The sequence below is a fragment of the Typopeltis vanoorti genome, chromosome 21, assembly GCF_054136105.1.
Source record: "Typopeltis vanoorti isolate ZY-2024b chromosome 21, IOZ_Tvanoo_1.0, whole genome shotgun sequence".
NCBI lineage: Eukaryota > Metazoa > Arthropoda > Arachnida > Uropygi > Thelyphonidae > Typopeltis > Typopeltis vanoorti.
In genome coordinates, this window is record NC_143569.1 from 51,508,212 (window position 1) to 51,521,119 (window position 12,908).

General features: G+C 33.8%; 1 protein-coding gene across 3 annotated transcripts in view; it reads right to left on the minus strand.

The window, feature by feature from the left end:
• Positions 1 to 12,908, minus strand: part of unk (RING finger protein unk) — a 343,825-nt gene that overhangs the window by 158,733 nt on the left and 172,184 nt on the right. For all 3 annotated transcript variants that reach the window (XM_090411598.1, XM_090411597.1, XM_090411600.1), the window contains one exon: positions 1,808 to 2,007. In XM_090411598.1, the coding sequence (XP_090267724.1) occupies positions 1,808 to 2,007 (200 nt within the window). The remainder of the gene's footprint in view (positions 1 to 1,807; positions 2,008 to 12,908) is intronic.

Sequence of the window (12,908 nt, forward strand, 5' to 3'; positions counted from 1 at the left end):
CAAGGAAATTTTTCAGAGCAGGTCTGGTGGTGGTGGGAAAATTAGGGCCATCTATGGAAAGTGAGTAATAGTGTAGTTAGCAAGTATTAGAACTAAGTTTTTGCTTGGAGAGTAGTGAATAAGTGGAACAGGTTGCCAGAGTCTGTTGTGGATGCCATGAATGTGAGTGAGTTCAGAGCAAAGTATGATAGATAATGTGCAAATGCTGAATAGTTCTTGACATGTTTAGGGCCTCCCCTCGATGAGTAAGCTTACCCCTTGGAGTAACCTGTAGCAATAATAATAACACTTTTCTCAGAAATACAGGCTCTTTTTCACAGTAACATTGTCATTCCTAGAACCAAATAAAGGTACTGCTACTGTTCTGATGAATACTATAGAAAGTAATCATGAATTCAAATGTTTTACTACAGCCTCAAAGCCAAATAAATTACTGGATCAGATACATCATCATCAAATTCCTGCCATGTACCCTCAAGGGGTGTACAGGCACATTGGTACGTTCTTAGGATACATCCATAATGACAAATTACAGATTTATCACAATTGTCCACGACATATCTGTGGTCTTCTTAAGATGCATAAACATTATCGATCACATCCTATAATTTTTGTATAGAATGTCACACATATCATCATACTAAATATCTTTCTAGTATTCTTTGAAACCTTACTGGCTACACTAGCTGTAATATTAAAAACTGCACTGACTTTAAAGATAACTAAATATCTATGTTTGCTGGACAACGAAATAATTAGTATAGTTTCTGTACTTTAATAATCTGCACTTCTAGCAATTTTAGATTAATTTAAATCAATTTTAGACTGATTTAAAAAACTTCCTTCACTGGCAGATATGTCTATCCATCATTGCACAGAAGACCGGTATTATTAAAACTCTTACTCTTACTGAGTTCACTTCATCTGTTCTACTGATTCCTTTCTGTTCGAAGAATTAAAAATCATGGCTAAGGCTACTAATGGATGTAATCAAGCCACTATCTAGAAAATTATTCATAAATATCATCCCTCAACCAGACTGCAATTGGATGTAAAAAGTTTCCATACCCTACCTTAAAAGAACATCCAAACAAATAGCATAGTTCTTCACAAGTATTATCTATGCAGTACCTTTAAACTATTCCAAAAATTGTCAATTTCTGAAATGTTTGGAGAGATAGGTCATTCTACTGAGATAAAAATTCAAGAACATCAGAGCTACAAATTGATGGAATTCAATAAGTTTGACTTGCTTTATACAGAACTATTTAGTGACACTAGGCAGAGTTCCTTGGAATCAAACTGAGGTTCTGCACATTTGATTGAAATTTCATCTGTTTCTTGAAACTTCACAACACCACCAGAATCTCAATCATTCTGATTATGCTTATCTCAAAGTTTTGGAAAGTAAATCACAATTAACTATTATTATTATTATTTTTTTTAAAATAACAAATGGATTATATAAGTCTGAATTTGATTGACAAAAACTAACTACTGTTTTACCGATCTTAAATAATTTATTCTCCAGTTTGCTCAGCTGTAATCAACAAGCAAGTAAACACATGCTATGCAACTTATATATACTTTGAATGTCGTCAACCAATCTTCTCTCCCTAATGGTAATCATTAATAACCATATAATATGTAGCTGTTATTGAAAAGTGAACAGAATTTACTATTAAATAGTAAATAAGTACATTCTAATGAGCACATTTCAATTCTGCAACATAAAACTGACTTCTCAACAAAACTTCAGAATTGTTCAATTTAAGAAATTTCATTGAGGTAAAAATATTTCACTTACCGGTGAAGACTGCTGGTTGTAGACTTGATTGCTACTAGTACTACTATTATTGTTATTATTATTATTATTATTACTATTATTACTATTACTACTACAAGATGTTGTAGTGGTGGTGGTTGTAGGAGGAAGAGCACTAGACAGAATTGCTGCTAAATCTGTAGTGTGATCAGGTCCAAGATCCCGAACTGCTGATATCTCTTCTGTAAAAAGAGTGATAATTATAAAAATATATTCAGAGGGTATATGTTAGTATGTTTAATCAATAATAAGAAAAGTTAGTTGTATGGGTATACAGATTCTTCTAAGATGAATTGAGTAGCTCAATTATCTTCACTATATTCTTTTAAGGCCATTTATAGTTAAGGCAGGTATTCTCAAAGTATGAAATATCATCATTCCTTTAATCACTATAAATGAAAAACCTGGATTATAATCTTATCCTTATCCTTTAGCCAAGGGTGAGCAAACTAAAACATATGAAGTATCACTACAACTAAGCTACACATTCAATTACTCTGGCATTCCATAATGTAGAGCATATTTTCTTTTGGAAGTACATATTGCCATGCATTATAGGAACGATTACTGCCCAGACCAGTTTTAATCTTTAACTAAAGTTTCATTTGTTGGAGCCAGACAAGTGGAGATACCGAGAAGTAAATATCAATCACAGAAGTCATATTTCTATATATAAGTAGCAAAATGAAGTATCGCCACAAATTGGGTAAAGAATAAAAACAAGGGTATAATTTCTTGTCAAGTACAATTTCGCATTTCTGATTATAATAACCATATAACATGCAACTGTTATTGAAAAATGAACAGAATTTACTATTAAATAGTAAATAAGTACATTCTATTAAGCACATTTCAATTCTGCAACATAAAACTGACTTCTCAACAAAACTGCAGAATTGTTCAATTTAAGAAATTGCATCAAGGTAAAAAAAAATATATTTAACTTACCAGTGAAAACTGTTGGTTGTAGTCTTCGCCAGTAAGTTAAATTAATATTAGCTACTATTACTGTTATTATTATTATTACTACAAGAGTTATGAGGTTTTTTTTTTATTTTTATTAAATATCAAATTCAACATGCAAAGTTGTAAACCTCATATCCTAAGAGTAATGTGTAAGGGCAAGTAGTTGGAGGAAAAAAACAAAATAAAGAAGTAATCAGTTGACAAATTAGTGAATAATGAACTATTCTCCCCCTATAAATTTCGATGCATATAACTGCCTTTTTTGGGAACTCGTCCTCAAAGCTTCAGCCCAACAGCAACCAATCATGCCTGTATGGCAGCTTATTTTAAATCTTGGGATGTTTTGTTTCCTTACTTCAGCCTCACTGGTTGCATTCATTTTTATATACTGTTCCTTCAAGATGCCGGTTTAATGAAATATGGGAAACAGTTACATTATTTCTCATTATATCATCTACATTGAAATTGCCTTTCTAAAATTAACAATACTAGTAAAGTAATGGTTGGTATAAGTCTTATTCAGGAACAACAGTTAGTCGTTTAACATAACCAATTAAATTTTTTCTAATATTTAGTCTTGAAATAATAGGTAACATCATGTTACCTATTATTTCTGAGTAGAAAAGGATTTTTTTTTTTTTTAAACAATTAAGTGATGTCAAGGAAAACACTTGCTCATAAATTCTTGCTAAAAGCAAAAATGTGCCTCCCTTTGTTTCTTGTCAGTGGTATTAACTTCATAATTTGGTTGTATAAAATCTGTGCTTTTAAACACATCAATGTATATAGCATACTACAACTAATGTTTTAATTAAAAATACTACAAAGAATGACAAATAAACAAGATGTCAAATGAAAAAAAACTTTTTTTTTAACAGAATTAGTTGTAAATGCAATTGATAATGGAATGCTTTGTTTCCTGTTTGAAATTATTAGCAACCAAAAAACCAAAAGGTTCACTATATATTATTTTACATATACAGTACTCGTATAGCATGAATGCTTTTATTCTGGAAATGTGTAGCAGCACAGGAGAAACAAGGAGAAGGCTGATGGAAGTTAAGCTAGCAGTGATGGAGAGGCTGCTGCAAAGAGATAAATCTCTAAGCCAGGGGTCTTCAAACTACAGCCCATGGGTCAGATGTGGCTCGCGATATGATTTTATCTGGCCCACCAATTGGACTAATTTTTCAATAAGAATCCGCAAAAAAAACACACGGGGTGATGATAGATTTCAAATGTATTAATTAAAATTGTGTTCAAAATATATTCCCGAATAGCAAAAAGTAACCGTAATCCAAGTTATGGTCTTTCTGACTGTAAAAGGTCAATTAAAATGGACTAACGAAGAAAAAAAATTTAAAGAATTCAAAACAAAATAAAAAAGTTACATCTGAATAAACTTTTTTTATCAACAAAAAAAAATTATGCCGTGCGAAATAAGAACACTTAAAAAAGTCAGTAAAAACACAGTTAAAATGAACTAACGAGCAAAAAACGAAATGAAAACAATATTTCCCGATCTGTATTCATTGACAAAAAACTTGAAGTTATACGAAATTAAAAAAAAGTTACATGTAACTTTTTAATTGTCGGTGTATATTTGGTTGAAAAACTAATGACTAACAAAAATTTAAACAAATTGTTTCCCAAACGGGAAAAATGAATTCGGCTATTTCAAAAAAAAAAAAAAAAGTATCAGTTAGTGGGTAGAAATTGTCGTGATAAGATTTTTTTTGGTAATTTTTACAAAATTTTTTTTGAAATTAATAAAAAAATTTTTTTATAATTACTGGTATTTATAAATTTATTCTCTTTTATAGGGTTAACATGGATGGGAAAAAGAAAAGTTGATCATGAATGTTGTGTGTTTAATGAAGAATTGGGCGCAAAATACTTCTTCATGCGATTGAAATCAAAGAATAAAACTGTATGTCTCATTTGTAAAGACACTGTTGCTGTGTTGAAAGAATACAATATACGCCGCCACTATGAAACAAAACACACTTCAACGTTTTCGCAATTTAAAGAAAAGGAGTGTTCAGATAAATTTGAATCATTATGTCATTGTTTGCATTCTCAGCAAGGATTATTTATGAAAGAAAACTCAGAAAATGAAGCTTAACCTTGGTAAGCTACAAGGTTGCTTATGTGTTTGCTAAAAAAGGAAAACCATTCATCAATGGCAATATCATCAAAGAATGTATGATGGAAGCAGTGGCCAAGTTATGCCCAGAAAAACTTAATATTTTTAAAATAATAAGTCTTTCGCCAAATACTATTGCTTGTCGGGTCAAAAATATGGAAAATAACATTATCCAGCAAGTTGTAGGCAAAGCACAATGTTTTAGTCGGTATTCTCTCGTGCCGGATGAATCAACTGATGTTAGTAATACCTCACAACTCATAGTATTTTTACGTGGCATTGACGATGAACTTAATGTCACACAGGAATTAGCGTCACTTCGCAGCATGCATGTTACTACAACAGGAGAAGATATATTCAAAAAAATTCAATAAACACTAACAGGATATAATTTGGACTGGAATCGTCTGCAGTGCGTGATAGTTGATGGAGGAAAAAACATGTCTGGTATAAAAATGGGGTTGGTTGGGCAAATCAGAAAAGCTTGTGAGGATGCAGAAATATCAAAACCAATGTTTTCTTCACTGTGTTATCCACCAACAATCACTTTGTGGAAAATATGTTGATATGAGCTGTGTCTTGAAACCTGTTATTTCTATGGTAAATTTCATTTGCTCTCATAAACTTAATTATCGCCAGTTTAGGTCTTTTCTTGAGGAATGTGATTCTGAATATGTTGACTTGACATATTATACTGCAGTTCGCTGGGTTAGCTGTGGAACGGTTCTTTCACGCTTCTTTCATCTCAAGAATGAAATTGATATATTTCTTACCGAGAAAAACCGTTACGAACCACTTCTATCAGATACTGAGCGGGTTTGGAAATTGGCATTTTTTACAGATCTGGTGAACCACACGAACAATTTGAATTTAAAGTTGCTGGGTGAAAATAACTTAGTTTGTGATTTATTATCTCATATCAAGGCATTCATAGCAAAGTTGATACTTCTGGAAGGCCAGGTGAAAAATTGTAACTTTGCTCATATGCCATACTGTGCAGAATTGCATAAAAAAGGGTGAAGCAGAATTTCCTTTCTCATTCGCAAATTTAGTTATTTCAGATCTTAACAATTTCAGAAGCAATTTTCTGATTTAGACGCCAATGCTAGGGAAATAAGATTGTTTCAAAATTCATTTGACTGTGTTGTTACTGATGTCCCAAGTCAACTTCAAATGGAAATTATTGAACTTCAGGAAATGAACATATTAAAGATAAATACAAGGAAGGAAACTTGATCGATTTTTATAAATTTTTGAATTCTGAGCAGTTCCCAAATTTGAAGAAATTTGTTTGTAAATTTATCTCTATTTTTGGGACAACATATCTTTGCAAACAAACTTTTTCCCGAATGAAATATATCAAGTCAAAATAGAGGACAAATTTATCTGATGAACATTTGAAATAGCTACTTGTAATTAGCACTTCAAAATTTGAACCTGAGTTTAATAAGATTTTAAAAATACAAACACAGTTACATCATTCACATTAAGGTTTTATTATAATTTGTGATAAAAATATGAGAATTTGCTGATAATGTTTGTTGTCATTAATATATGATAATTTAATCTCACATACTCTGCAATCAGTTTTTATCTGCTTTCAATAAAACTCATATCTAGTTCTAGAGTTTTTATTACTACAGCCTGCTGAACAGTGCTGAAGTACCCAATGTGGTCCTCACGGCAAAAAGTTTGGAGACCACTGCTCTAAGCAATTAGAGCTGAATTTTTAACTTGCTTGTGAAAGGGACAGAAAAATACATTCAACACTTGCAATGAGTAAAACACTTTTTAATGGAAACTTCATTTTGTAAAAACATAAGTATATGTTAAGTTGCTTTCTTCAGATTAACAAAGAAAATGAAGAGTGAAGTATTAAGTTGATTTTCAGATGAGTCAATCATAACTAATATTTTTAAAACATGTTGATTGCAACTAATACTTTTGTTTTTGGCAGTATTTATTTTTGATTTTGCAAGTTAATTTGAACAATTATTGTAATTTAATTCACAGTAACAATGCTTGCATTTTAACAAATCTAAAAAATATAAACTAATGCATATTGTGAAACTGCTCTTTAAATTGAGTAGTAATTATATAAGTTCATAAAACTTTAAATCATCATCATCATCAAATTCCTGACATGTACTGTACCCTCAAGGGGTGTACAGCATAAGTACAAATGTAAAAATTTAAACTGATTAAAAAATTTAAATTTATAAATCAGACAGTTTTATTCACTTTCATTATGCATTTACAGGCTGTACTGTTCAATGTGCTGCCCTTCCTGGTATGCCACAGACTGCATCCTTTGCATAGTATGTGCAATGGCAGAACACAGCTGGTGGGGACTGATGTTGTGCACATGCTGCATTATGCTGGCAAGTTATCAAGATGATCCCAATAAAATCTGTCTTTGAGAACTCCTCAGAGCCAAAAGTCACAGGGGATTAGATCAGGTGAACAAGGTGGCCATGCAGTGGCAAACTCACTCCTGATCACTCTGGCTTCTGTGAAATGTTCTTGAAGCTCCTCCTGTACAGATCAACTGGTGTGTGTGTGTGTGTGTGTGTGTGTGTGTGTGGAGGGGGGGGGGCATCCTGCATGAAAATGGTTGAATCCATTCAGACGCTGCAGTACAACAAAATTGTTTTTATCATATCACAATACCTCTCGGCAGTAACCGAGCAGGTCACAGACACAACTAGTGAATGTCCTCAAACAAGAATGCTCCAATGATAAACGAAACTGAAAACCTGCACCATACAATAATTTTGGGTGAATGCAAAGGAATTTGTTGGATTGCATGCAGGTTGTGCAGAGCCAATAGCCAGCAGTTGTGGGTATTCACAGCTCCGTTAAGGTGAAAGTGAGCCTCAGCTCCCCACAAAATCATCCACGGCCAGAGAGCATTCAGCTCCAAGCAAGAAATGTTAAAAGAATTATACCAGTCAACTCTCAATGTCCTGCAGGTACAACTCATGTCAGGGTTATTTTGAATAGGTAGAAATACAGAATCTGCTGTAGAATTTTCCACACAGTTGTGTAAGGAACATCCATGCATCTACCTACAGCACATGCACTGCAGGAACCAATGCTGTTGCTCGGTCTGTTCCACAACAGCAATAGCAACTTCATTCATTTGTTGTGAATTGATTCGTTTGCAACCTCTGCCAGGTCTAACTCCCAACAATACTATTTCTTCTAAATGACTAATCATTCATTGCAGAGCACATGGAGAAGTGGACCTCGTCGACATTTGTTCAGGTGACAAAATTCACTGAGTGCATCAACAGCATTGGTGATGCACTCCGTGAAGCTGTACTACCTTAACAATTGCAACTCATCATCATCGAATTCCTGCCATTTACCCTCAAGGGATGTACAGGATATGATAGTACTACATGAAAAATTTACATCATTACTCACTTCCTATCTACAATTTTCCTCCAAATAAGTCTGTTACTTGTCAAGACTCTAACGTTATCAGATCTTATATTTCTATCGTCTAAGGCACTTTTTACTGTATCAATCCACCTATATCTTGGTCTTCCTCAGGGTCTTTTTCCTGCCAACATGGCAGAGAATACTTGTTTTGCTAATCTTTCCTTGCCCATTCTGTTTAAGTGACCATACCACCTGAGATTAGATCTGCTAACACATTTCTGGATGCTGACAATGTCAAGCATCCAGAAATGTGTTAACATCCTTTCCTAATATCCTCATTTTTAATATGATATTACCATTGATGCCATCTATTTGTGCTCCTAATCTTTCTCAGGACTCTCATATCTGCAGTCTCTAGTCTTTGGTCAAGTGTTTTACTTCTGACCCAGCTCTCAGATCCACAAGTTAAAACTGGTTTGAACACTATCTTGTATACAGCTAATTTAGTGTTCCGACTAATTTCTTTCTTATTCCACATGAATTAATTCAATTGACCTCCTACCATACTAGCTTTGTTGATTCTGTTATCTATTTCCATATTTGATTTACCAACTTCACTAAAAACCGTGCCTAAGTAGCTGAAATGTTTTACTTGTTCCACAGGTTCTCCATTCACAATGCAGTTGACATTCTCAGTGATTCTGCTTATTTTCATTGTCTTTGTCTGGTTATTGCTGACCTTCATACCACATCTATCACAACAGTTATTCAATTTAGTCAGGGAATCCTACCTGTAGCGGATTTATTTAGAAGTATAACATCATCCACATAAAGCAAAGAGCTGAAATTAACATTTCCAATCTTGATATCAGGTTTAATATGATTTTCCTTCATAATATGATCTATATAGATAACGAATAACAGAAGGGATAATGTACATCCTTGTCTCACACCAGATTTAACAATAAACCATCTTCCTGTACTTCCTTAAATTCTAGCTGCTGACTTACAACTCAAATAAAGACTAAGTATTGCTTGATATAATGCCCCATCGACACCATATAACTGTAGCATTTTGAATAGCCTCTCTCTTGGCACCTTGTCATATGCCTTTTCCAGATCTACAAAACTTAAATACAGATCTTTGTTATATTCTCATGATTTCTCCACTATTTGTGATAAAGTAAAGATCTGATCCTGACAGCCTCTATATGGCCTTTTCTTTCACAATTCTTCTCAACTGTTTCTCAAGTATACTTGCATAAATCTTACCAGGAACACTCAGCGGGGAAATGCCTCTGTAATTCTCAAATTCAGTTTTATATCCCTTTTTATATATGGGTACAATGAGAGCTCTACTCCAATCATCGGGAATTCGTCCCTCTGTCCAGGCTTCTGAACTATGCAGTGCAGTCACTGTAAGACTTTTATACCTCCATACTTGAGCATTTCTGGTCGAATATCACCTATTCCTTCTGCCTTTCCACATTTCAAGCCTTTAATGCCTTTTTTATACTTCAAGTATGGATTTGTGATCCTGACTGAATGCCTCGAGTGTTCTTTTTACCACTGTGCTCTCACTGCTTGTTTCATTTAGCAATTTTTCGAAGTAATTACTCCATATTTCAAGGATATCCTTTTCTCCCGTTTTCATGTCACCTTTAATATCTCTAACTCCTTTTAAAGCACTCTTTCCTCCATTTCTGAGCTTCAACAACCTCCAGAATATCTTGCTACCTTCTTGATATATTTATTTTCTATGTTCTTACCAAAGTCTTTCCATGACTTTTGTTTAGCTAATTTTACAGCGTTTAGCTTTCTTACATTTATCTCTATATTCTCTAAGAGCACAAGCTGACTTATTTGCCAGGAACTTTTGATATGCTTTCTTCTTTTCCTTCACTGCCTCTTTAACTTCCCTGTGTCCACCATGGAGTTCTGATTTTTCTATCCTTGGAGACAACCTCACCACATGCCTCTCTAGCTGAATCAATCAGGGTTTTCTTCAAGGCTTGGTTCCTGTTCTCAAACTCATTCATTTTTTCTTCAATAATCTTTGTGTATTTTAGTCTACAGTTCACATCTGAGAGCTGCTCAACTTTTATTCGCTTGAAAACTTTCTTACATGATCTTCTTTTCAATATGAAATTTAATTTTATCCTGCTCAAAACTAAATAGTGATCACTTCCAATTTCAAATCCTGTGTACACTCTGGTGTCCTGCACCAGGGAGAAAACATCACTATCAACAATAACATAGTCAATGAGAATTTTCTTATTCCTTGCCTCTTCTCTCCATGTGAATTTGTGCACATTTTTATGTTGGAACATTGTGTTAGTAATAACCAGCCAATGTTCTGAGAGAAATCCAACAGGTATTTGCCATTATTATTAGCTTTGCTCTTTTCTCCAAATTTTCCCTATGTCTGACAATCATTCCTGCAATGCTGTTGCTATAAATTAAAGATGCCAAGAAATTATATTCTTAGTTTCATCCTTTATACAAGTGTAAGCAAACAGTTTGTGCTCAAAGTAACTTCACAACTGGACTACTTGTATATAAAGGCTGATGACTTCACATCAACTGCCTTAATATCCCATCATGCAATGCACATATCCTTAGCCATGATGATATGCATTATGGATATTACCCAGACCGGTTTTGACCTTTATTGGGATCTCATGAGTTGGAGCCAAACATAGATGATACCAAGATTGAAGCAATGTGGAATTCATATTTCCATATGCAAGTAAGCAAAAGGTGTCGCACTTTATTACTGAAATACTCTGGATTAGAGATAGACGTTGAAAGTTTTTTCAACATTTATCCCTATATAAAGGATGAAAATAAGAATATAATTTCTTGGCAGCTTTAATTTATAGCAACAGCATTGCAATTGTTAAGGTAGTACAGCTTCATGTGTAAAGCACATTGGGGCAGGGTTAGTACCATCACTGTGGACAGTATTAACAACCAGAACAAATGGAAAAATCCTGTGTCCATCCTTTTAAATTTTCATAGCATCTGCCGAGTTGCATGATAGGCAAATCCCATGCATTTGGTGTTTACAATGCCCCTGATGGCGAATTTGGGAACTTATTTTTCCCCTCTCAGATATCACTCTGCATAACACACAATGCATTTCTGCAATACTTCACAGCACATGTATCACCGAATGGCACTCCACAAGGCCTTAAACAGGGATACTTTAATTTTGATCACTCTGTATTTACTTCACTTATTTGATCACTCTGCAATTACTCCACTCAGAGGTTGCAAAACTTATTTTGGTCTATTTGATCAGCTGTTATTCAATTTAGTTAAAAAATCCCAGAGACCGCATAAAGAAAAGAGCTATGTTTGACTTCTCCAATTCTAATATTTGTGCCCCTTTCTTTCATAATGTGATCCATATAGAAAATGAATAACAGTAGGGATAATGTGCATTCTTGTGTTTCACCTGATTTATATCAAACTATCTTCCTGTATTTCCTTCAATTCTAACTGCTGAATGCTTAAATATAGATTGTATTGCTCTGTGTAATGTTCCATTTACCCCATATAACTGTAGTGTTTTGAAAAGCTTTTCTCTAGTCAACCTATCCAACCATGCCTTAAACAAAGCTGAACTCTCTACTCAGCAAAGGTTTAAACTTTGCCGTAGCACCCAGATTGATTAACAAACTGGATTTTATGTATAATGTTGAAAGAGGCTTAAGATTCATCCCAACTACCATAGCAGATAAAATATGTTTAGAAACTGCCAACATTTTAAATGTAAATTATAAGAAAACAATAACAAGCAACTTAACGAAACACAAATTAACAGTGGTGAGATCACTAAAATCAATTCCGGACATCTCAATAACTAGAGCCGATAATGGCAGTGCCACCGTTATTCTAAATCGAACCACATTTAGAAAAAATGAATCTGCTAGTCTCGGACAAGAGTACATATCAACTTGTTAACTATGATCCAATCAATAGAATAAAAAATAAAATAGAAAATCTACTTAAATCAGTTACTACATGGCCAGAAGATACAGTCAAAAAATTACTTCTGCACTACGCTCGTTCTCTGAGAATCTACAGTCCACCAAAGATACACCACTCTGGCTGATAGTCAAAGGTATAGACAGCCCAAATTATCACCTAACCAAGAAATGTGGGTCAACTCTGCATTCCTGAAGGACACCTCCATAATACAGGAGGTGTCCTCCCAGTTACATGACTTTAACCCATAATATAAATTAGGTTTTCTCATAACATTCACTATAAATAGCAAAAAGATAGGATGGCAATATATATTGCTATCCCCACCCCTCCAGTATATGTTTCTCCAAAAATTATTTTTAATGAGGTTCTTTGTCATACAGTTCTGATTTAAGAGAATTAGATATTCAGATATACCCAATGCACATCACATTCCACAGACTATTTATAATCAACACAGTCAAAGGCTTTCTTGTAAAACACACAAATACTTCATTTTTAAATTCTCTTCTTCACATAATCCATTTTATGTTCTGGTTTCTATTCCTCCTACTTCTAAAATTTACCTATTCTTCTGGAATTTTTCTACTC